This window comes from Onychostruthus taczanowskii, unplaced genomic scaffold (assembly GCF_017590055.1).
Source record: "Onychostruthus taczanowskii isolate IOZ18803 unplaced genomic scaffold, ASM1759005v1 scaffold65, whole genome shotgun sequence".
Taxonomy (NCBI): Eukaryota; Metazoa; Chordata; class Aves; order Passeriformes; family Passeridae; genus Onychostruthus; species Onychostruthus taczanowskii.
The window spans coordinates 3,631,156-3,657,413 of record NW_024504233.1 but is presented as its reverse complement, the minus strand read 5'-3'; the positions used below and the strand labels follow the sequence as shown (position 1 = coordinate 3,657,413).

At 39.7% G+C, this 26,258-nt stretch overlaps 3 protein-coding genes across 6 annotated transcripts in view; 1 reads left to right on the top strand and 2 right to left on the bottom strand.

The window, feature by feature from the left end:
- RC3H1 (ring finger and CCCH-type domains 1) overlaps positions 1-564 on the bottom strand; it is a 61,618-nt gene extending 61,054 nt beyond the window's left edge. The window contains exon 1 of the mRNA XM_041420667.1: positions 392-564. The gene's annotated coding sequence lies outside the window, so the exon portion shown is untranslated. The remainder of the gene's footprint in view (positions 1-391) is intronic.
- Positions 565-652: 88 nt separating this feature from the next.
- RO60 (Ro60, Y RNA binding protein) overlaps positions 653-26,258 on the top strand; it is a 44,758-nt gene continuing 19,152 nt past the window's right edge. For both annotated transcript variants that reach the window (XR_005953851.1, XM_041420725.1), the window contains exons 1-2: positions 653-801; positions 956-1,211. The gene's annotated coding sequence lies outside the window, so the exon portion shown is untranslated. The remainder of the gene's footprint in view (positions 802-955; positions 1,212-26,258) is intronic.
- UCHL5 (ubiquitin C-terminal hydrolase L5) lies at positions 9,830-26,234 on the bottom strand. 3 transcript variants are annotated; one of them, XM_041420729.1, is made up of 11 exons: positions 25,997-26,226; positions 24,574-24,637; positions 22,396-22,501; positions 14,971-15,096; positions 14,827-14,888; positions 14,619-14,749; positions 13,230-13,293; positions 12,061-12,163; positions 11,532-11,645; positions 11,269-11,367; positions 9,830-9,956 (listed from the first exon to the last, which is right to left on the bottom strand). In XM_041420729.1, the coding sequence occupies exons 1-11, from the start codon at positions 26,076-26,078 to the stop codon at positions 9,912-9,914; spliced, it is 996 nt and encodes a 331-aa protein (XP_041276663.1). In that variant the 5' UTR covers positions 26,079-26,226; the 3' UTR covers positions 9,830-9,911. The 3 variants fall into 3 exon arrangements, with proteins under 3 accessions (XP_041276663.1, XP_041276664.1, XP_041276665.1); XM_041420730.1 differs by lacking the exon at positions 11,532-11,645 and having other exon boundaries at positions 25,997-26,234; XM_041420731.1 differs by lacking the exons at positions 24,574-24,637; positions 25,997-26,226 and adding an exon at positions 19,045-19,128 and having other exon boundaries at positions 22,396-22,483.

Below are 26,258 nucleotides of genomic sequence, written 5' to 3'. Positions count from 1 at the left end.
AATTTTCTCAAGGAGAGGCAGGCAGAGCCCCTGGAAAAAACAACAACAGGCAGAGGGGGCACACAAAAGCCGCCTGTCCCTCGGCCGCCGCAGCCTGAGGCGATGCCGCCTCTCCCCACCCCCAGCCGGACCCAGTCGCTCTCCGCCTCCCCCCCCATCGGGCACAGCGAACCGCGGTCCCTCCCCGCCTGCCCGAGGCGTTCGGAAATCGACCCCGGCAGGAGCCTGAGGCCCGGCGAGGCACAAAGTCACGGAATTGTTAGAAGTAGAAAGCACCTCTGGAGACCATCTCGTCCCAGCGCCCGCCCCTCCGCCTCCTTTCTCGGCAAGGCGGGCAGAGCTCTCCCGCCCTATTGTTCCCCGCACCCCGCGGCAGAGGCAGCGCACTCACCACGCGGGCCGGGCTTCCTGCAGCGCCCACCGGCCCCCTCAGCTCCGGCACACCGGGGCTGCCACAGCGCCCTGCTGCTGCTCCTCCAGTAGTACACGCGGGCCCCGGGGCAGCGCCGCCATCGCCCGCCGCCGCCCCGCTGCCACTCCGGCAGCGGCCATCTTGTGCGTCGACTGCTTCTCTCACCGCCCACCTCCCTCCCTCCCTCCCTCTCCGCACCACCCGCCCCTTCCTGCGCCCGCCTTCCCCCGCAACCGGGACGCGACGGGACGGGACGGGGAGAAATAGCCGAGTCACGGCCTGGAGCCCGTGAGGGCAGGGCAGGGGAACTATCGCCCGTCTCGGGCAGGGTACCTCGCGCTCCGTCAGGGACGGTCTCCAATGTCAGATGGATGCCTTCCTCCTTTCAGGTGGGGGTTTCTTCCCCCTCTCAGCTCCTGTTGTCATAGATAGCGGGCTCGGGGGTGGAGGTCGAGGCTTTTCACACCAGGAGTGGCTCTTGGGGAGCGCTCTGTGTTTTGGGAGCTTGCTGTGGGCCCCCGCCCGCCATTTTCTCTCCCTCAGGAACCTCTGTTGGTGGACCCTGCGGTTGACTCATACCATCACAACTTATTGCCTCAAGCCGGTTACTTTTCTGACTTCGGCGAAAAATAACGCAAATTAAGTTCCCTCCTACGTGGCCGTGCAGGGCAAAGCTTTCGGGGTTTTGCCCGCCAGTCCCAAGTGAAGGCGTAGAGATGGATTCGGTACTGGAGAAGGTCCCCCGTAGCTTTGTGTGCTGCAGGACACAAATCATCCTTAGCTTTAACCAACACCACAGGTAAGATGTTTGGGGACTCTCCAAGCTTTCCTGTATCACATTCAGAACTAATTGGCATACAGAAGAAAATTTAAAACGCAATTACAGAATGTCTTGCTGTCACTCGAATTGCAGCATTTACTAAGCACGTACTGATTGACAGTTTTAAATTGTTACAAGAGGTAGTTATTTAGCATCAGGATATTTCAAGGCACATCCACGTGATGCCTGTTTATGAGAACATGAAACATTATATGGTATAAAATACTAAGGAAAGTATATTTAAATTAAAGACCAAAAATAGTATTCAGTGGTCCTGTTTCATTGCCCATCTATTTTATCATATATATGTCCAGCTAGAGGCTCTGTGGGATCAATCCTGCTGTGATGCCATTGTGCAGGATGCTGTGCAGGGAATCACTGCTTTTCTATTTTCTGTGTATAACACTGAGGAGCACCCAGTGTATTAATGTCAGTCCAACATCTGAAGTGCAGCATTGCATGACCTGGAAATACAATATAAATAGGACATTGTCAAATTACAAGTAGCCATGCCCAGAGCCAGGGACTTGAGAGAGCAGGCCTGCAAAAGAAAACTGGGTTGTGACATGTAGACAGAAGACAGAAATTCCTACACACAGGGAAAAACTACACAGGGCAAGGTTACTCTTCAGCTCCTATTTCTGACTCTTGTACTGACCATGGACAGATTTTCATTAACTTTACAAGAAATGTGCTAGTAACTAAAAGTGTTAATTCTATCTGTTTTACTAAAGAAATAATCTCTATTATTTAGGCTTTTCCACCAAAACAACCTTGATATGTATCAAGGATCAGTGTTTAAATAAAATATTAAGTATTAAGAAAAGCTATTAATTTCTGAAAACTGAGTTTTCTAGCCACAGTCACAGAGATCTTATGAACACAAAAGATCAGGATATTTACAAAGAGCACCTTTGACTTAGCAAGAGCTTTACTATGAGCTAGAAAATAAGTGTAAATTGGAAATGTCCAAGGTAGACTGGACAGGGCTTGAAGGAACCTGGTCTAGTGGAACTTGTCCCTGCCTGTGGCAGGGTTTGGAACAAGATGAGCTTTAAGGTGCTTCCAACCACTCTGATATTGTGTACCACAGAAACTTCTCAATCAGCAATTGCCATCTTTTGCAGACTCCTCTTTAAATGCTACAGTAGAAATGTGAACCTTGTTGGAGTTGTCAGTGTCCTAAGCTGAAGCTGGCATTAGGAATAGCTAAAATGGTAGGTGTTCTTTGCAACCTTGGTTTAATGTCACAGAGGCTAGAAATGGTCAGGGCCTGAATCCTGTTACTTCCTAGTTTCTAGCAAGCGATTGCACAGCGTTCTGGTGTTCTGCTCAGTCTGGGTTTTAATATTCCAGTCTGGGGACTTCTGCCACTTGGCCTTTTGGTTCCTTATTGTGGAAAGGTTTCATTTTTCATGTAGTTTATGTTTTCCCTCAACATTTAATTGTATTACCAGTAGGAACATGCTAACAACAATTTTCAGTAGCACAGCACAGGTTACCACAGTAATACATGGTTGAGATTTAAAGAAGTGGGATATGAAATCACCTATTGTTCTTATTATGTAACACTGCACAGATGAGCACTTGAATTCTCAAACCCCACTTTAGACTTCCATTAGAGTCAGGCTTTTCTAATGTTTATTCTTTGCTATATTTCCTGAAAGTTCATAAATTTGTAGATGAGCTTGTTCTCTTGTTGGGATCTGATCCCCCTAGATAACCTAGATTATTTTTAGTGTCTGCCTTTCCCAGATATGCAGCATTTCTTCCTGTGTGATACACTGCTTTTAGCATTTGAAGCACAAAATGTTATTTGTCTTCAGGATTACTGTTTTCAAATACCAGTTCAGCTTATCATTAAATCGGCTATAATTCATCTCCACTTGTTTACATTGTTCTTTCTTTTATGTTCCTAAAAGCCCACAGGAATTAGTTTTTATTCTACTGCATATAGTCTCAATTTTCTATTCCTTTCTCTCTCTCCTTTTTCCCCATCCAAAAGGGGATAATGTGTAGGCATGGTTCTAAGATCTGACATTTGTGGCCACACTAGTAATGTTCTTCAAACTATACATTAAAAATGACTCCCCATTTTAGCCTCTATGACTGAGAGAAATACCTAAAATACCAATGTAACTGTCAAATGGTATCATCTCACAATTCAATTTTTATATTACTCCTTCTATATAAAACTGCTCTAGAACTGTGGTACCAGGATAGCTGTCTTTAAAAAAAGAAATGTGTATTTTTTAAATGTCTTGGCAGTATTTCAGTTCGCTATTTTAGTTAGCAATGTGACTTGTCAAGCTGATAAAGGAAAACTTCTCATTTTGAAACCTGTGATATCAGAATGGAAGGCAAGATTGAAATACTTCTCCAAGTGGCTGCAAGCATGTCCTTGTTATTTCACACAGAGAAAATTCTAAACCACAGATAATAAAAAAGAAAATCCTTAGCACTTGTATATGCTTGACCATCATGTTAAATAAACTGACCATCACATTAACAAAACCTAAATTCCTGCACTTGTATAAAATTCCATTGACAAAAAGCAGAAGACTCAATCCATCCAACATAATCATTGAAAAAAAAATTCCAGTGTTCATTAAAGTGCATGCTGAATGTCATCCAAGTCCATGGGATACAGATGCAACTACTGGAGCTAGTTTTACATGCTTATTTTAAATAATAAAACAATGTCAGCCAAATACAGCCTTACACTGGGGACATGCTCAGTATCTCCAACACAACACACAGGGTTTTGGTTTCCCATGTATAAAAGAAGCCTAGAGCATCTAAAGGAACGAGAAGTCCATGTGTAAAATGAGTGTTCCTCCTTGAAAGCTTCTCTCCCAAGCATTCACAAATTGACAATTTGCACAAATAAATAATACTATATAACCCACCAAATAGCACATTTGTTGAAAAATTTTTTTGCAGTTCATTGATGATGTTCATAATAAATTTGTAGAATATCAATACAATTATTAACGTTTGTGTTTCCAGCATACTTGGAATGCAAAGGTCTATGTAAATATACCCTCTGACTGCAGCTGCTGTGGGAAAAACAAGAAATTATAAGGAAGGTGAGAAACTTGGTTTTGATGATTTTTCATTAGAGGTTTCACTTCCTTAAGCATCCCATCTCATCATCCTCCTGGTCCCACTGGTGGTGTGGGATGCAGAATGCTGATTGAGGAGTATATGCCCCAGATTCTCCTCCTTATTGCCTTTTTTGCTTACGTGTCATTGCCTGCTTTGCTCCAATCCCAGACTTTCCAGTGTCATTCAGCACATCTCCTCTCTTTTTGGGATAAAAATTTTGAAGCAACAGAAGTACCAGAATTTGCAGCAGAGCAAGTCTGTAGTTCTACTAAGCAGAGCAAGGCAGAGCCAGTACTACACCACACACCACACTCCAGTGCTGAAGTAACCATCTCCTTGGCTTCTGAGTCCCCTTGGGCAGGGGCAGGAGCCTCTGCCAAGTGCTGTATGCTGCCACAACTTTATCTTGCACTTGACTTCCTTGCTGCATTTCCTTTCCTATTCTGTCTCAACAGAAAAGCAGAAGTATGACCCCTTATTTCCTTTCCTTGCTCCAATGGTACTTAAGTTAAAATTTGTTCTTTTCCTTCATAACATTACTGCATCACATTTTACAGCAGCCTCTTAATGAGCTTAGGAAGGTAACATAATTGTTTATCATCCCAACATATAAGGTAATTATATTTTATAAGAATTCCAGTGCATGTGTGTATAAAGCTGAAAACCACCTAAATGAACAATGTAATTTTTGTTGCTTTCTGGCAGGTTTACTCATGTACTATAAAACTGGGAGAAAATGAGAGACAGGTGAGGTGGTACAGTTAGTACCTTTGCTTAGCTGCATGTAAACCCATAGCCTTTGCAGGGTAAGCTAAACTGTAAAGGTTAAGCAACTTTTCATGTTCACATAGCAAGGAGCAGCAAGATGAGGAATGGTCTGGCCTCCTGTTCCAAACACTGCACCTTGGGCATCCTCCACTCTGATGCTGTAATTACATTATGACTAAAGTGCCATCTGAATAATTTTACCAATGAAATTTCCCAGGGAAAGCACTCTTACCACATGTAAAAGGTAGGACTGTCTTAAATCTCTTTAATCACACCACATTTCTGCAGTAAAAGAAAATGTGCTGATGATAGTCTGGAATTATTCTTGCTTTGTGTTATCCATAAAGACTCCAAGTTTGGTACTGGTTTGGTTTGAGAACACCTGATACAGGACAGGAATGTCAGTTTCCACAGGAAAATCAAGGGCCAACCATAGCTAATCCTAACACATGAATAATTGCATAAAGCCTGTTTAGGTGTTTTTATATTAGTGTGGATCTCAAGGAACTGCTGCTTACTCAGATCTCAGTTCTCAGAGACTTTATTTTAAAAAGTATGTTGTTCAGGAAGTTGCAGAGGGACATGTTTTTAACTCCTCAGTGGCTTTTCAAAAGAGATATGTAAACAAAAATCAATTTTCTAATACACAAATATATATATGTAATATACATATTTTTATATATGGAGCTGCAGCATATGCTGGAAAAACAGTTAAAAATATTATTTTCGGTGAAAACCCATCAAAATTTGTTTAGGTACTCTGAGATTATTTTTTGATGATCATAGCTGTATGGTAATTTCTGTTAGTCTTTTACCAGATTGTACATACCACGTCTTCTTTGTCAGGCACACATGCAAATCCCCACCTTTTTAATAAGAATTTCCTCCTCCAATTTTAAATTTCTTTTCAGCACAGTATTCTCAGTTTCCTGTCATTACTGTGCTGGTAAAAAGCTGTTCCACATCATTCTAGCAGTTCGATTTCAGCAGGAAACACTGAAATTTCTGTATTGTAAATGTACAGTACAGTTTGTTCCTGTTGTGCATGTTCTTCTGGTTTTGGTAAATTTTCATCAAGAATTACATCATTAATCTTAACGCTTAAGGATTTTGTTTTAATTTGGTATTTCAACTATTCTTTTTTTGAACTTTCCTAAGATTACAGATGTTGTAAAAACAAGTTGCTATCTTTTTATTGTTTATAAAATATTTTTTCACGCCTTCTTGAAGGCTTTTATAATCTAACGTGCCATAATGATGTTCCCTACTCTTGTTTGAGTCTAGCAGGTGACAGAAGCAACATTTACAAAAGAAGAAAAAGGAAAATCAGTGAAACAAATGCCTAAGTTGAGTGAAAGGTAGTAATACTGGAATTAGCTCTTATTACCAGACAGAAAGAGATAGTATTTGTGGTTTGGTGAGTTAGCTATTTTTGATGTTGTTTTTCTACATAAGCTACTGATATAATTGCTAAAGAAAAAACAGTGAAAATATCAGAACATCCTGTGAGCACAGATAGAGCTTACATTGTGTATACATTTTTGAGATATTAAACATTTATTTTTAGCAAGTGTCATCAATTTCTCAGAGATGAATCAATTCTTTTTATATGCTCATTGAGGCACACAGAATGCACAGCTCTTAGCCTGTTAACAAATGCCAGCTATTTTGAGAAGCACACTTTCTGTTCTGTTAGGGAAACTTCTTGTTCTTGTACATAAGGCCACTGTATCTCCAGTCTGTTTCTCCCCAATGTTTCTGTGGCTTTGCTAGGCAGATGTGTTACCTGCATGAAAAATATGAGCCATAAAATAACTTACCTTCCTTCTGAAGTCCTTAGTTTTCACAATTTGAATGTAGTTGGACTTCAGCAATTCATTATCAGAAGGTTGTTTATATAGCAGTTTGTTACAGACTCTCCCAGGCAGCTGTTTTTTCTTATTGTTTCCATTAACATAGTGCTCTGGGAAAAGAAAAAAGGAAAGAAAAGGAGTGTCCTGTACTTTCATACACAAACCCCACCTTCTCCTTCGACTTCCTTCCACAGGAAGCACATAGGCATCTATGCAGTTATTTGCATAATTAATAGACAAGATCAAACTGTTTCTACCCTACACTGATGAGCCAAACACTGAAAAGCAGTTGAGGGCAAACAGGTTAATTCACTGATCTCTTGGGTGTATCTGCTAAAACAGAGGTTTCACAAGGTTTGGGAGGCAGAGGCTGAAACCAGCTGTACTGGGTCTGCATGGCCTGGGTTTTGGTAGCAAATATACTACCAAATAGTATATTTGGGGGGTGGGGGGGGCTATAGGGGCGGCTTCTGTGAGAAGCTGCTAGAAGCTTCCTCCATGTCTGGCAAAACCAATCCCTGGTGGCTCCAAAGATGGAGATGATGCTGGCCAAGGCTGGGCCAATTAGAAATGGTGGTAATGCCTCTGTGATAGCAGATTTAAGAATAAAGAAAAAGTTGTGCAGTTGTAATTGTGGCCAGAGAACAGCAAGGTGAGAATATGTGAGAGGAACAGCAGACATCAAGAGGCAGTCAAGGAGAGGCAGGAGGCATTCCAGGAGCAGGAACTGAGATTCCTCTGCAGCCTGTGGAGAAGACCATGGTGAGGCAGCTGTGACTCTGCAGCCCATGGAGGGCCATAGGGATGCAGCATTCCACCTGCAGGAGCTCCATGCCAGAGTAGGGGGATGCCTGAGAGGAGGCTGTGGTCTTGTGGGAGGCTCAGCAACCACTGAAGCCATCAGTGTGTTACCAACATTCTTCTTATGCTCCATCCAAAACACAGCACTGCACCAGCTACCAAGGAGAACATGAACTGTATCCCAGCCTCGCCAGGATCAACTTCCTGTCCTGCATTCATGTGATGCTGTCCTAATATACAAATAACTGCCTTTAAAGCCTAGACACACATTATGAAAAAATGGTTCTACAAATCTGGCAAAAAAGTAAAAAATTTGCTACAAGTTTGATGAGAAAAACATTCATAATAGAACAGAAAACAGTAGTTTTGAAATGTTCTACTTCAGCATTAAACAACCCTTTTAAAAAACAAAGCATTTTTCACTCACACATTGGAGTAACACATTTTGTTAACATTTGATCTTTACATCCATAATTTTTTGTCTGTTCACAAATCCAGAAAGTTTGCTTGCAATATAGTTTCCTAATTTCTGAAACAATTGCTACTAAAACTTGTTAATAATTGCAAAATTAATGATCTGCTTCAGCAAAATTTCTTTTCCTTTTGTGCCCAAGCACACCAGTAAGAGGAGAAGGAAATGACTTCAGTACAAATTTAAGTTGACATGTAATATCAAATTGCTAAATTCTTCAAGGATGACAGGGTGCAGCAAGTCATCAGGCTACCACTTAAAGAGACTAATGTTTTCAAAAGGTTGAAATAGAGTTTAAAATGTAATTTTAAAAGCAGAAATGTCTCTTCCTCTGCAAGAGCCTTTCTGTGTCCTTGGGCAATAATGCTGCAGTGGATTACTAAAGTAAGAAATTCTCACAAGAGTTTATGTTCTCATTAACCTGATCAATTTTGTACAAAACACAGATACGGATCTCAGGTTTTTCTAAAACTGAGCTTACCTTTCCAGCCACAGCAATGACTCGAAGAGTTCCTTCCAGCAGTGAAGAGCACAGTCTATGTTTTACTTCTTTGGCCAAAATGTTATCCTGTTTATATAAATATGTATGCAATATATAGGAAGCACCACAGGTAACAATGTTTCGTATCTTTCTTTTTTTTTCCTGTTTCTTATCCTAGTCTTTTAGGAAGAAACTGGAAGTTTCTAAACAAACACACGTACACTGACAGTGAATAATTCAAACAGTGTATTGTTGTGATGGCCTGCTCCTATCCATACCAAAATAATCTGTTCACAGCTCACATGCTGCCTGCAGGACTCCCAGTGAACTCCATTCCCCAGCTATTTCCTTTGGGCTATGGGACACAGCTCAAGTGTCTTCCACAGCAATGTTGTCATCAACAATCATCTTCCATACACCTTTTTCCTTATATTACTTCTCAAAGTAAAAAAAAAGCAGTGTTTTAAAGACTTAATTGAACATACTCCAGAAGAGGAATACCTTATATCCAAGAATATTAACTCCCCAAAAAAGTGTGCCTTCTTTCTACTCAAATTTAGAATGTATATACTCAAGTCACAAGGCTGATGACCTTCATATCCTAATTATCTTGTTCCATAATAAAATACCACAGAAAAAAGTTTGCCAAAATAAAAATGGGAATATTTATTATCTTTTCTACTAAAGCAATGCAGTTTTTTTGAGATTATACATTGGTCTTGGCAAATGTTTCTACAGCTAAATTCATACTTTTCCATTTTGTAAAAAAATTAGACACATACTTCATAAAAACAAAGACACAGGCTATGTCACCAAATAACTGGAAAGGATTGTAACTGTTAGTAGGGATGAGCAAAGAAAGCTCATGCTTATACTTAAACCTCTGGCATTTGTGTCATTATCAAGTGGGACAAAATGGGGACATTTTCCTTGCACATTTCTGGGTCCACTTCCCAAGCTTTCAGGCAGACTGTTAAATACTGAATATGACCAGGAGAACCTAAACATTGCTCAGCAGTACTACATGCACAAGATGCAGGGGAAGGAAGAGTCAGACCCATGCAAACAGTACAAGACAAACCATTACAACTGGCAAACGTGCACTGGACAAAAATTGAAGTTTATGAAAAGCTTTATTTGTTGTCATGAAAATAGTATCAGAAGCAAGTAACTGTATGTGTTTTGTAAAGTCATCTTCATTTGGCCTCCTGAGCTTTCTTGGCATTCTGTTTTTCTTTCGCCTAGGAAACAAGGGGAGATGATGTCAAGCTTTGGCAAGATGAAGATCATTCTGGAGCTTTGAATGACTACCCATTACATACATTTCTGAATATTAAATATATGCTGGAAAAACAAACATTTAACGTAAATTTGGACCCTTCAGAAGCATCCTACTACTATTTTATTAGGTTAGTGTATGAAGCCTTTTAAGAACAAATACAGGTTTAAATAAATTATGCAAAAGAAACTGAGATTACATAACTTCTGTAGGGGAAAAGCACTATTTTAAAAACATAATTTAAACTTGCATTTTTCATACCTCCATACCAATTTCATTTAACACAAAAAACTCTTCCTAATGGGAACTTTTTATGTCACAAGAAAACACCACATTCAGACATATAAATGATCAAAATTAAAATCTGAAATGAACCAAGATCTTAGTGGTTTAGATGTTTCAAATAAGTGGAAAAAACCCCCATAAAAGTTCCTGTCAAAATATTTGCAGACAGATTCTCATAACTTATATCAACCATAAATAGTTCAAATTGGTAAGGAACTGGCACTTACAAATTTACTTAGACTGGGCAAGAAGAGGGGACAACTCAGAAGCAATACTAGCCAACAACTTACTGTCAAAACATTAATTCTGAATTAATTCAGGCTGCTGCTTGTTACCATTTATTGAAGTGAACAGAACAGCATCTAATTTGGTGATTAGAATTAAGATCTGTTACCACCAACTCACTGGTAATTTACTTGTGAAAGCAGCTTGATGGGTGTTATCAATGACTTCTGTTCACATGAAACTGGATTAAAACTTCACAAGTTACTCTCTTAACAACTATGAGCCTGCAAATGTACTTCCTAAATAAATTCAGCTAAAGAATGTACTCATTAAATAACACACAGCTCTTTTGTCACTACACCAATTCAGAAATCCCTTCTCAGTGAGTATAAAATCAGGGATGCTGCCTCTGGCACTCAAGCATAAGTGCACACCAGCACAGAGCTGAGTACAATTCAAGTACTTGACCAGTTCAATTATCTTGCCAAACCTTGCTTATTTATTAAAGTTTTAATACAAACCTCAGCAGTAAATCCATGTTAATGGCTAGATACCTTAGAAAGGGGAAACCCAAGGCAGTAAATGAGCACAGGAGCAGGGAAAAGAGAGGGACCAAATTCCCAGCGCTGTGCCACGGCTGCCACAGGACTGTGGGGAGCCATCCCTGACAAAGAACTTGGAAAAATAAATGGCAGGGGCTCTTTTATTTAAAAGAGAAGGTGTAAAGAATCATAGTAATATACTACCAGCTAGGAAATACTCACTTTTTCTACTAATGGTATTAACTGCTGGTGCTCTGCTAGAGTCTTTAACAATTCCATGATGAAAGGCAGGTAGTTATGTTTTCTTCTAATATTTTCAATCTAAAAAGAAATTAAACGCATTAACAGAATTATTATACAGCTGAACAGTCTTCTAGCCCCCATCCAGTTCCTTCACATTCATTGCACAGCTCCCATATAAATACAAGCTGACTTGATCTTACAACTGTTCCAATAATTTCATCAGAAAAGCAAAGACTACATACCTTATATCTTTTTAATTTTTGGTTCTCTTCTTCAATTAACATCTGGTATTTTGCAACTTCTGATTGTATAGAACTTAACATATTACTACTTTGATCTGTATCCATAGGCTCCTCCTTCCACAAAACAAAAATTTAAATGGATGATGTTACTCCATTTTTAAATTTTACTTTTTCAAAGCAAGTTTTGTCTCAAGGGTATTTCTATCACAGAAAGATTCAGTTTTGTTTACCATTATAGGTACATACCAGGAATTTCTGCAGTTAGTTACAAGCAGGTACTGGGAAAAAAACATTTCCAGCACCACAGCAAATGAGTCAAGGCAGAAAGTCAAAATGACACGGTCAACACTGGGCTGAGTGCTCAGCTCGGAGCTGCAGCACTGAGTGCATCCACACTGTGCTGGACAGATCTCTAGCAATCATTCCCTGCTTTTTTGTACTGCTCCATTGGGAGCAAGGAAGGGAATAGTAAAGCCATCAGACAGAACTATCAGGGAACTACTTTAGCAATTTAAATTCCATGGCCTACCTCTGCCAGTTGCTGCTGTAGCTCTGCAATCCTCTGCTCATATATCATCTTCCTGTCAGACACAATAGCCATCAGGTTAAACCTTATCTCACCTTCACTGTATCTAAATGAGGAACAGAAAAACAAAACAACAAAGACAACCCACTTTCAAAATTAGTTATTAATATGACAACTCAAAAGCCCCCTCCTTGATTTCATTTCATGGAAACAAAATTTTAAATGGTTCTGTTAAATTAAGTTGTGCTACAGACCCAATCTTGTTACAAAATAAAATCAGACCACAAATGAACTCTATCCAGTACCTAACTCCTTATTACCTTCTCTCCCCAAAATTTACTATTCCTGTCTGTGGTCACAAAACAAATACTGAAACTGTCCAAAAAGAGAAAAGAAAACACAACAACAGAACTTACAGAAGATGCTTCACACAATAGTTTTTACTTTCTCATTACTAATACATGTTAGAAAATATTGGAGACTTCTCCACACAGTCTGAGAAGTACATTCAACAATTAGACTAGCAGGCCTTTTGGAGGTTAAATTTTCCAAAAACAGCTTGGTAGTCCTGTTTTGCTTATCAAAAAAAATAAGTCTTCAAGCAAAAACTTAGAATTGTTTTCTAAAAATGGCATAAAATCAACTTTTTTTCTAACAAATTTGGGACTGCAGTTTGGAAACAGAGTTAAGAAGTAAGAAAGTTCCACAGTATGTTTTCCTACCTTAAATTTCTAAGACAAGCCATTCCTAAGAAAAACTTTAGATTTCTAAACACCAGCTGTATGGACAGAATGACTATCTAATAATTTTAAGTGCATAGGCAAATGTTATTCATGGTCATGACACTCTTAGCTTTCACTCACAAAGATCCACAGCTGTGCAACAGATAACAATCTTCTTTTCCAGAGCACTCGTAGGATCTCTCTTCACTACACAGACACCTACTTGAATTAATTATGCAGCAGCACAGCGTGTTTGAGATTTATCTATCATCACATTTGCCTCATGTTGGGCAACAGGTTCTCAAGTCACACAGTGATATGCATAAAGAAATTATGCATAAGTGTCATTGCTTAGACATTCAGCAGAAATCCTTTAACTGAAGGAAGTTAAGACAATGGAATTTCAAGCATAGTAAGGTGCTATATTTTAAAGGCATCACGACCATTTACTTTTGTATGCGCTTCTCTATGACGGGCCGCACTGCACTTATCCAATCATCCTGATGGCATGCACCTGGGGAGAACACAAACAATATTCATCTTTGCAAAATGTAACAAAGGAATATCATGGCAAAATTTATTTCAAAGTCCGCTCATATAATTCAGGCTTATGCAGCAACTTCAGAGTATATAACAAGTTTTCTTTAGGTACTGCAGTCCGAAATTACTCAGGTGGTTTTTCAGGAGGTGGAAGATGTTTTATTAATAACAACCATTAGATAATGCAGTGACCAAAGCAATGGAACAAAGCTAAATTTGAAGGGCATAAGCACCTAACATTTGTTTTGCTCATAACAAGAAATAATGGGGTGGGGGAAAGTACGTTACATAAGATTTTTATGACACAAGGGAAATTAGTTGGTCTGACAACATTGAAGTAGATAGCAAAGGAAAACACTATGGACAGGTACAGCTGTTTAATATTAACTCTTGATTTTATCTATGTGGATGCAATATAATGTTAAAAAGTCAGGCAGAAAGAAAAACCCTAAAAGGATCTATGACAGAGAACTTGATTTCAAGATACATGACAGGATACCCACAGGTCATTTCCTAAGCTGAAATGCCTCTTTAGCAATTTCAAGACCTTAAAGTAAATTTAGAGACTCATGATCTTGTGACCACACAAATTATGTTACTGTTAGGTCCAAAGACTGTACAGTATCTCTGGACAGTCTAAAGACAAGATTAAGCAGCAAGCTGTTGCTCAGCCTAAACATAAATAAAATTGTCAACAAATCTGGGAAAACACTCTGGGAATGGAGTGTGGAATATGTTGACAACGTATCAGACTCTAAAGTACAGACACACGATAGGCAGTGCAGAGCTTTTCAAGACTCAACGGGGCACACATATCTCAAGAAAGATTACAAAACAGAAGACTGTCTTACACAGAACAAAGCTATTTTCTTTTAAACCATTAGGGAAACATTTGCTAAGAAGAAAAATGGCAGTGTGTAAACACAAGAATATAACAACATAAAAGAAAAAAAGTGTCTAGAGTGAGCTGTATACATTCTCCTTTTATGTAAACTTGTCTTGCAACAAAACTATCAAAGTTTTAGAAGGGATTGCAGGACCTGATCATTTGATTACTAAATGAAAAAAGAGAGCATCAGAGACATGGAGGAAACAGGGAGAAAATTGTATTTTCAGACCAACAAAACTAAAACAGTACAAATGACTGCAAGGAAGTACAAGCCTACAGCACATTCAGAAAACTTTCAAGATATTCTTTATTTGAATAAATAATTTGCTTTGAGCCTATAACATATGACCAATTTATTGCAAAAAGCCATTGTTAAATAAAAGATGTTCAGCAAAAATGTAAAATGTTACCTAAATCAATTGGTCCTTCCCTTAAGCCATCTAGCTCATATAGTCTCCCATTAACAGGAACATAGCTTACAAAGTGAAAGGCATCTTCTTCCTTTGCTGAAGACTTTGCATCAAACTCAAACATCTGTTGTCTGCAAAGAAAATTTTAAAACCCCTGAGATTAAAAAGGATTTGCTCAAATTTTGGCCAGATTTAAAACATATGTTACCTGGCAAAACTGTTGTGAACTTGCCGAATCACTTCTGAGTTGCTCAGTGCCAAACCTTTCATCTGAAAGGAAGTAACAAAACACCTGTAAACCACCACAGCTGTAACACTGTGACATTCAAAATGCAGAAAACTGGTCACTCACTGCAGCATCAAAGCTTTGGGAAAATTCTTTAAATTCTGACAAGGTCTCTCCTAGATGAATGTCTTGATGAGCACAGTTTAACAGCACACTTACTATGGCTTGAGTTGCACAGGCATTATTTATGACCTAGAAAAAAGCATGGAGAATTTGGTCAGCACTGGTGATAAAAGTTCACTCCAAACTGTGTTTGCTTTTGTTACACACACACACATACACTTTCTATGCTGATTCACATTAGAGCTGCACCCTAACACAGACTGGATTTGCTGCCTGGATAGCTACAGGAAAGTCCTTGCTAGGATAAAATCAGCTCTGTGTGGCTGTCATATACAATTCACAGATAAAACTCATCTTTCACAGCTGTCCTCAGAACTGTCATTCCACTGCCTCACCATCTCTCTAAAGTGATTAATGAAAGGCATGGAAGAAAGGCAAAAATCCTTGGATCCCTGTGGAAAAACACACAGTAATATTCAAAGCAAGCTGCCCAAATTGTGTTATCTATGGCCTAGAAAAAAGTCAACTCTCCCAAGAAAAGTCCTTCAAATAATCAGGAGTAAGAGGTCAAAAAATTTAGTTTGAAGCAATAAAACACATTATGGAACTTAAAGTTTTTATTAAAAGGTTTTATTGGACACAAAAATTCAAGTATTCTAGGGATAAACTAGTAAAAGTGTTCCAAGATGTAGATACTGTTCAAATGATGGTTAGCTGAATAATATACTTGTCTAATATAACTATCCTTTTCAAGTTAAAGCTACTAGTTTGATATTTCAGTGTTAAATATTCCACTTTTAGAAAATATAAACAATCCCCTTTGTATTAAAGCCATGTCTTTAATGTTGTTTACTAATAACCAAACTAAAACACTGTATTTAAAGAAAGAAGCTGCAAAGATTATTAAATATAATCTGAGATTTAACTAAATGCACTGTAATCAAATGGTATGAAGCCATAATACAAGACTTTATATTAGCAGGTTTTTTTCTCAGAGAGCTATAGGGTAGGAAAGAGTAATGTATCATTAGTCTTTGAGACTATTTTGCAATTGAAAATGCTACTTAAAACTTCCAGAGAGGATGTGCCTTTCATATAAAAATATGAAAATTAGTTTCTGGGCCATGAATGTGAAACCACTTCCAACAAGAAAGGAAAAAAAAAAAAAAAAAGAAAACCCAAGCAACCTGCTTTACAATCAAGGCTAGTCCTAACAAAGGAAAATCTGGTATGTTAATACTAAAAGGCTCATCATAAATTTATTTTCTATACTTCAGGGTGTTCTCAGTTCAGATTATGTATATATGCAGATGGTAAATAATAAAGCATTTCTTAATTTAAGAAAAATACAATCTAGTTGACTTAAACAGTAATCAAGGGAGTCAACTACACATACAGAAGAGATTGCAGCAGCCAAAACTGAAATTAAACCAACTGCAGGTACACCAGCTAAGGGCTAGAATACACAGATGGAAAATGAATGCATACAAGGAAAATCCATCCAGGGCAGCAAAATAATGAACCAGCAGCAGAAAAATTCAAACCACCAGACCAGCAGGATGGCATACTTTGAATGACACTGTAACACAGGAAAAAGAACTAAGAACTGAAGACTCTGAGATACAACTAAAGAATGTTACCAGAGACAGTGGTAAAGTAGTGCTAGGATGAAAGCAGGGAAATCTCAAGTGGCTCAGAGTGGGTGAAGCTGATGCAGTGTAATTGAGCTGACAGAGAAGCAAGAGAAGGCACTGACACCTGTGCTGATGCACTGTTAGAACAGTGCTGTCACAATGAAGGCAGGGTCACTACAGCAAATTGTATTTGTAAATGATAATTAATACTGGGCATTACAGGAGGGACGGACTAAATGGCAATTAATTTTGCTGAAAAATCAGATGGAACAAGCAGTTGCCATCTTTACAGACAACTCAATAATGGCTTCAAAACAAGGAAAGGGAGAGATTTTGTGCCTAGAAGCAAGATCAACACTGAAACTACTGAAGAGCACGACACAAAAGCTTGAAACAGAACATAGAATCACAGGGAAAATTAGACTTTGCAAAGAATTAGTGGGCTCATCAAATATTTGCCTTCAAACATATTTTGTATTGCAACTACATTATGAAACAAGTCTGATGAAGTATATAGGGACCAAGCTAAACAAAGTCTGACTGCTAGAAAACACAATAAACACTATGCAAAAGATGTGTGGATCTGAGGGCAACAGCCTCCAGCTGTTGAAATGAAAATACATTATAGAAATACATTCTAGCACTTCAGTCAAGTGAGAGGCAGGAGTCCAGGAAAAGGCAGCAACAACAGTCCTGTAGCAGAAGAATAGAAGGAAATGCAGGTGATGTGCATAAAAATCCAGTGTGCTCCTGGATGTAGATGACACAAGAGAACACCAAGATGGAACAAGGGAATCTCTAGCTAGTGGTGGCTCACAGGCAGGGTGAGGAGGGCAGAGTGGTATGATGTGACTGCAGGACCAAATGCAGGCAAGTGTGGGATCTATTTGTCACACAGCCACAGTGCCACCCGTGCACGCAGCCAGTTCAGCACTGCTCCACACACAGCCTAGAGAATCCTCCAGCATACCATCTCTAATTCCCAGTGTATATCTTACTTAGGGTGCCTCAGCATTAGCAGAAAACATTCTTTGCATTTAGGTAACGTGATAATAAATGCAGGTTGTTCCCAAAAGATTTTTATTTGGATGTGAGGATTAAGAGGATTTTCTGTATCTGTCCAGAAATACCAACATTTGCCTGGGTATTGCTATCCAGGAAGTCTTGGCAAGGTATTAGATTGATCAATACACAAGACTCCAATTAAAGCAGACACTCATAGTTGAAAGATTTTGTAGGCAAAAGTTCAAGGTGTATTTTCCAATACTTGAAAAGAAAACTAACAAACATACACAGAAATGTATCAAGAGAAGGTGGACCTATCCTGTAGGCAAAAGTTCAAGGTGTATTTTCCAATACTTGAAAAGAAAACTGTAACAAACATCCACAGAAATGAATCAAGAGAAGGTGGACCTATCCCCAGGTGAAGCTCAGCTTAAACTGAGGAACCACTTGATTAGGCTACTCTCTAAGTAAGATGCATTACTTCCTAAGCATGCACCTTTCTCTAGAGATCAGATCTGACCTTCTGGATCAACTTTAGACAGAAGCACTTTAAATTACTGACTCACATCTTCTACCTGATGGATTATGTATTTTGTTTTTCAAAAAAGTTGTGGACAAGCCTGTGCTGCAATTGGTAGTATAACCAGCAAATCCTTGGAACTTACTTACTGAGCATTCCAACATTACAGAACAGTTGGTTTTACAGAGCTCAACAAGAAAAATTCAGCATTAGCATGAAGGTGCACAATTTATTCTTGTTTAGAAACCCAATATAATTTTTTTGATTAAAACTTTGTTGGAGTAAAGATATAATCTTTCTGCAGCTATACTCAGTTACTGAAAATCTCTTTCTGATTTGTTTCAGGTCTTGAAGTTGTACTTGTAAGTTATCTGTTATCCCAAACTTAGCTTTAACACAGATATCTGGTCTATCTTAATGTTACCAAATCTGAAAAGGTCATGTAAGTTTGAAATCAATTAAGTACTGGAAATGTAAAAAAACCACATATACTTCCATTAGTACCATAAACATAACTAGAGACCAATGGTTTGTTATTGACTATCATTTATAAGACATTCCTTCTGAAGGTATTCCCAATTAACGAAGTTAATGTTCTGTCATGACAATGCAAAATAAAATAAATACAAGGCACCTAGGAAAGGCAGGATACCAATAGTTCCATACTAAAAGCTGAAGAATTTAGTAAACTCAAAAAAAGTAGTTTCAGATCTGCAACAATGGCATTCTTTTTTGTCCAGGGACACTTCTGCAGTGCTCAGCAGGGAATGCAGCTCCTCTAAAGAGTGTGACAGGAGCTGAATACATTGAGCAGCTGTAATCATGTATCCACTGTGGTGAAAACAACAGCAAGGGCCCATTGAAGCAACACAGAAATCAGGAAATTGAGTTAAGGCTGAAACTGTATCCTTAACTCACCTCATGGTGCCTATGTATCCTAGCTCAAAGGGTATGTAAGATCATCCAGAGTTCTCTGGCCTCAACTAGAGGACCAAACCATACCTAGGCATAACAGGGAGGCCAAATTTAACATGAGTGCACATAAAAGTGACCATTAAAAAACACCCCTTTAATATGCATGCATACAAGACAGACTTCAAAATTCAACCCCCCAACAGTCATGATGTAACTTAGAGCAAGATCTAGTTACTATTTGGAATTCAACCACAACATCACTATGGAAGTGGAAATGAGAAAATGGGAGCATGCACAAGCTTCTTACCAAAACTGTGTTTCCTAGTTCAATTTTAAAGATGTTTTACTAGACAGTTTGAGAGCTGTAGCCTTTTACCTCTAAATGAAGTTCCCCACAATGAAACAATTTTTAAGACTGAACACGTAATAGAGTTGAACAGAAACAAAATTTATCTCCTCTACTCAACTCTTGATATATTAACAGTAACCTTGTTGTGCTCACACAGGATTCAGGAAGCCATTTAAAAACATGCCTGCAGTAAAACCAATTGTACCAAATGTCTTTAGATGGGAACATTTAAAAGAAGAAAATGTGTGATAAAAGAAAGAGAGGCAAAGACTTGAGATTTTTCAGGCTCCAGTGTCATGACAGTTTTGAAGATCCTGATCAACAGATCAATAACCTTAAATGTCATAAAAACTGCCCTAACCAATCTATTTGTTCTGGGGTTCCAGCCTACAAATGAATATAGTGTAATTTTACATGATCCCTTTTGTAATGAAGAAAAAAGTCTTCTGGAAAGACCCTCAAAGCAAGCATAAAATTTGGCTTAAAACATACAGAGGAAATCAAAAATACACAGGAACCCAGTTGCACGACGCCTGGGAGGACTTGCTCTTTCACAATACAAATATTCAATACTAATGCTCATCTTGCTTTGTGCTCCTGGGTGACTCAGAAGGATCCAGCCTGTGGTTTAGAGAAGTGCAGTAACTTCAGCACTATCATAAAGAAACCCCTGCTCTCTCACTTACCTGTTACCAGTTTTGTCCTACAGACTTGCTGAACAGACACATCTCAGTACAGCAGAGACCAGCCCAGATACTGTGCACAGGAAGCTGCTGGGGATGAGCTTCACTGGCTCACAGGATTTCACTGCACCCTGCTCCCATCAGCAGCAAATCATAAAATCAGACACTTGCTCAAGAAAACTCTTAAGTCCTCAAAACATTGCTTGTCAAGTTGGATCTCTAACCCAGACTAATTTTCTTCAGTGTGAAAGTCACCAGAGCTAAACTGGTATTAAACAGATTCCTCCAAAATATCCAAAGCAGTTTCTTTCTGTTGACTTTTAATAATTTCTCTGTACCTATTTCTACTTGTTCAGTCACAATAGCTCAGTCTAGGCAAACTGAACTGATATGAAACACAAACATATAAATGCCTTCAAGGAATGTTTTAATTTTGCAAAGCCACCACACTTGACTGACAGATAACAGTAAAAAATGAAAAGATACTACTTCTAAACTTTTTGCAAATGACTTTTGAAACATCTATTTCATGCCATCTAGTGGCCCGTACCAGGCACTACTATTGTACGAGTCAACATTTCTAGAAATTGCTTTCCATGCTAAAATTACAAGAGTCACTCCAGTACTCCTATTTAAAGGCAGCAGGTAGAAGAGAGAGACAATTAAAAAGGAGGTTTCAGCTTAAGAGCACATTAAAATATGAGTGTTTCAAAGTAACACTATAAAATAAACAAGACCTTTCATTGTTAGCCTTGAATTTTGTGGGGCTCATTATCAAATCTAACATTATCCAAATTTTGTGATATACATTCTGCAATCTCATCTTAAAGCTCAAGAAAGTTCCTCTTAGCTATTGCCTTTAAACAGTGTCAAGCTTCAAAAAAGGGAAGGGGGTGGAAAAGGCAAAAGAAGTGGAGCAAGCATTCAAATGCTTTGAAACTTTTCAGCATTCACAAGAACAGCAATTCTAGGACAACCTCAGCTACTCACAGGACTCAAGATGAAATCCCTTGAGTGAGGGAAGATTTACCTTCACTTTAAAATAAAAAACCAGCATCCTCCAAAAAAATCCCTCTCTAGATTCCAATCAGAGTAATTTCCTCCCGCCATGTAACTACCTTTTGAAAGTTACGTCAAGGATTTTCTCTGAGTTCTTTGTCTCATGGCTGTTCTTTAGCTACAGCCCATGGCTACTAACAGTATGTTTGGTTAGGTAGAAATCACAACCTCAACCAGTCTCTATGAGAGCTACCTAACTATAAAGACAATTAGCAAACTGCTACTGATCTCTGCATCATAAAAACAGTGGGCAGTGCTTGGCAGGACTCAAGAGCTACAGCAGGGGAAGAATGAAGAGAAGCAGAATTGAAAAAGCTGATCCACAACGGCATGATTATAAAAGGAACAAAACAGAAGTGCAGGTACAGAGTGGCCAGGATGGCTATTTGCATTATTTTCCACATTTCTCTACTTTTACCTGGAAGTGTGAAGAGATTTTTTCATATCCTGAAATTTACATTCAAAATTTGCATTTGTGGTGGGAATAAGAAAAAACCCAACAAAAAAAAAAGCCGCCCAAACCCCCCAAGAACTAGACCATATAACAGTCTTCACAGAAATCCTAATAATTTGCCCTTTGATGTCAATGTTTTGTAATAAATACCCATATTAAATACTCCTACTTTCACTCTGGTCACTTTGTCTTTCTTTTCTTTCTTGCAAAAGACGCAGCAGTCTGTTAACTCTAAGAAAAATAACAGTACTACTCTATATTTAATAAAACACAATGGACTACATCAGCTAAACCAGTTTTCCAGTGATTTCTAATTTAAATTCACCTTTCTGATTTGAATACTTAAAACTTGCATGCCAAAATGGTCTGCAAACCCTTGAAGGAACGCGCTATCCTACATAATACTGCCCCAGCTCCAGAGCATTTGAGAAAAATAAGAAATAAAAACAGAACCAAAATAGACTTCTTCCAACAAGTTGTTGAAAGTGGTTTCAAAAGAAGTAATTTGCTCATCCTGCTGAGAACATTTACCAAGTCACTTCTGCACAGAAGACTGAGTTACTTTATGGGTGAGGGCTGACAAATAAATACGAGCTTTACTCTTCCATAGCTGCAATTCTTGTCTGACTTGACAGATCAAACTGATTTGCTTTGTCAATACACAGCTCCTACTTTCAGAATTTGTTGAAGCTATTTTACCTTGCAAAACACTGATTTCTGTGTACATATTAAGAAAAAAAATATTTTTTAAAAAAAATTAAAAGCTCTGTTTCATTATACAGCTAAAACAATTACTGGATTTCTCATACCTGCTTAGCGAAAAATATTGTATCCAGTCTGGAATCCTGGACAACAGAACCTGCTGGCTCCTCTCCAGGCTGCCACTTGAAGAGAAAAATCAGCCCATGTACTGGCCTGAAAAACAAAATTTATAGTAAAAAGGTCACAAGTACTGATAAAAAATATTAAAATTCTCTGTACTGTAGTTCAGCTGTATGCTGGGGTATGGTAATTCTGTTAATTCTTTCTAAATACCAGGAACTTACACTGAAATTTTCAGATGTGCTCTTTTAATTACGCAGAAGACAATTTGGGCTTCTTTCTGTGCTAAACAATCCCAATCTGAATTAGCATTTAGCCACTAATTTTCAAAAGTCAGGACCAGTTTTCCTGGTTAGTGCACCTTTTGTAGTTGCAGAACTCTCATTTGAATTGGTTAGTGATAAACAGCTATCAAAGCATTTGTCAGTCATATACAAGAGCAGGAACGAAAGGTTTGGTAATCCTTCTAGACACAAATGAAATGCCCAAAGAGGAGCTCTCCCAAAACTTCATGCTTGGAGTTAGCTCACCAAAAGTAAGAGAAACCCAGTTGTCTCTTCTAGTAAAAGCATGTCTTGCCTTTTGGACTGCATGTCTCGAATAGTAAACAGCTTTTACTACATGTTGCACTGTATTTAGTATTTCCAGAATACAAAAATTTACCAATAAAGGAAATAGGTCTTACAAAATCTTCAGTTATTGTAAGACAAAAACTTATTCATCAACTTAAATCTAAGGTCATCACCAAAAAGAGGCCACAAATGGTTTCTCTATAAAAGACAAACATACACCTGTACTGCACAAAAAACTTTTCTTAAGCTCTGACCAGAAATCTAAGATGCACTTTTTAACATTCTCTCAGTGGACCTGTGTCACAGCACATGCTGCAGTTGAGACAGCCACAGTACACAGAGTATCACCATACAATATCAGAAAGCTTCAACCCACACAGTGACACCAAGTCACTTCAGAAGGCTGCAAGCATCCACCCTTCTTGTCCTTTAGCCCAGCCTTTTATCCCCCCATGCTGATGCAGTGCCCCTGTGTGCCTCTGCTCCCTTTGGTGTTGCTCAGTGCCCCTGGGCACTCCATGGCTCATTGCTGTCAGTGCTGCTCACCTGCTGCTCACAGCTGTGCCACTGGGGATGAGGCTGGGCCAGCCCCACTCACAGTCACCACACACTGTGTGCCTACAGACCTGATGTTTAGAAAACAAACATGCTTCTATGTTCTTTCACTCCCAGTGTTTATACACTGTGTAAAATATTGCAGGTGTAAATGGGAAGGGAGGATGGAAGCTGGCCATCCCTCAGGACTAGAAAGACACACATCTCCCAGGATATGCAAAGCTGTCACTTAATGAACAAACAGGTGAATATTCTGATGGTGCAGACAGCAAATAAACCAATTCATAGGCAACATTTCTGCCATTCAAGTGTTGCTGATCAAATATCTTCAGTCAAAAATTCTAGAAGTACATCCTCTCTACCAATTCCTGCATCTTTTGAAAGACTAATCCTACAAGTATGGGATATTTGCACAAGATACAAGAGTATGGTCCAGGTTAAATGATATTTTCATCTTAAAATCCTGTATGTAAACATGGGTAACAGTATGTTTACATATGGGCATCATGGACAAAACGTTAAAAGAATTAATGTTGCTTAATGAGGGCAAAATTGTTCCGCATGACACCAGTCATTATCAGTTATAAAAAGCCTATTTGCCTTCACATCTATATGGAAAAATGAGTTACAAAGGAATCTAAATACTGGAAAATAATTTAAGACAACAGAGACAACATCATGGGATGTGAGGAGGGAGGGAGATAAAGCAAGGAACAGAAATTCGCCTAAGAATTTGTTAAGAGCTGTAAGGCAAGCTAATGGAAAAATCATTAGAAATCTACTTCCACATTCTAGCTACTATTAGCACTTCTTTCAAAACCTGATTAAACTAGATTAAGTACCAACCCATTAATGAAAATCAATTTAACTGCCAGGTATTCCATTAAATCAAAATCATACTGAACTTCTCTAGAAACTGAAGGAAAAAACACAAACACAAAATGCCCCAAACATAAGGTCCACCAAAACCACACCTGAGTTTAGTACACATTCTTTCAGGGACTTCAGACAAATGTGAATAAAAAACATGTGCCTTACTTCAATTTTTCAAAGTTCTCTGGCTCCAAACTCCATATTTCTTCAACTTGTGCTCCTCTACAGCCTGAAATAAGGAAAAAATAGAGGTTTCTTCAACTAACTCATTTAAAAAGGGATGCAGCCAGCAAAGGCAGACTTATGAAAGAAAACACAAAGACATTATGTAATATTTACAAGTAGAATATGCAGGCTATGGAAAAGTCTATCTGTGGGTTTTAACAGACCTTGATTAAAGAAACCCAAACAAGACAGGCAGAGAAAAATTATTTCAGGCATTTCTGAACCTGTGTACAGTGATACTGTCTTTACAACAGAGTTGCATAAGAAGCAGAGGAGCTTAAATATCTCTGATCACTTCATGTCCCTCACTTAAGTGTGAACAATACTGTTTATAAAGGCATTATCAGCAAGCCCAAAGCAGAACTTTAAACATCTGTCTCCAGACAAAGACCTACGGTAGTAGATCAAAAATGCTGTACACTCAAGCAAGACATGTGCATAGTACACAGCCCAAAAGGTTCAAATATTTAGTATGTGGAAGTTTCATCTGTGAGCTAAATAAAAACGTAAAAGAAGCATGTCTGGACTTTGTTTCTGAGAAAAAGACATGACAAACTATGAATCAGTGAAACACAGAGTAAGATAATTTTGGTTCTTTGGCTGAGAATAACCTGGCTGCTGTAATAACCATATATTCACAGTTTCACCAAAGATTTTAAACGCAATTCAACAGAAAACTTAACATCCTGGAAGGCCAGGCAGCCGCTTGCAGGCTACCCAGCCACTGCCAAGCCCCACAGCTCAGCCTAGGCACACAGCCCTTTCCCCGAACGTCCGAACTACAGGCGCTCTGGAACCCGAACACCTTCCCAGCCTTAAGTCTTAACCTGCGCCAGCGAAGTTCAGATTGGACATTCGGAGGAACTATTTCAAAGGGCTGATGAGACATTACAATGGGCTGCCCAGGGACGTGATGGAGTCACCGCCCCCGGAGGTGTTCAAGGAAAGAATGCACATGGCACTCAGTGCCACGGTCCGGCTGACAAGGCGGTGTTGGGTCATAGGTCGGACTCGGTGATCTGAGAAGCCTTTTCCAACCCAAAGGACGCTGTGACCCCACGCGGCACGTCCGTCCCGCAGCACAGCAACAGGTGCCGGGGCGAGGGCCGGGCCGGGCCGCGCAGGCCGCGCTGGGGCCGGACCCCGCGGTGCCCGCGGCCGGCCAGGGCGGGCCGGGCCAGCGCCGCGGACATCACGGAAGCCACGCTCGCCACCGGCAGCGCGTCCCAGCGCCCTCCCGGCCCCGCAGCAACCGAGCCCCGGCATGCCCTCCCCGCCCGGCAGGACAGCGGGTTCGCACCCGGCGGTGCAGGAACAGCCCCGCGGAGCCCCCACCACCTGCCCGGCCCCGCTCGACCCTCACCGAAGCCCTTGATGAGCTCGGTGAAGACGCCCGGGTCGCTCTCCATGAGGCACCACTCGCCGGCGCTGCTGCCCCCGGACATGGCGGCGCTGCCGCCGCTCAGGCTGCGAGGCCGAGCCGCGCCGCTCCCTTCCCGGCAGGACCCGCGCCAGGCACGGCCATGGAGAGGCGGGGCGGCCGCAGGAAGCGGCGCGCGGGACTGGATCCGGGGCAGCTGCGGGCTCCGGCGGCACCGCCCCGGCCGCGGGAGGGCCGCGCCGGC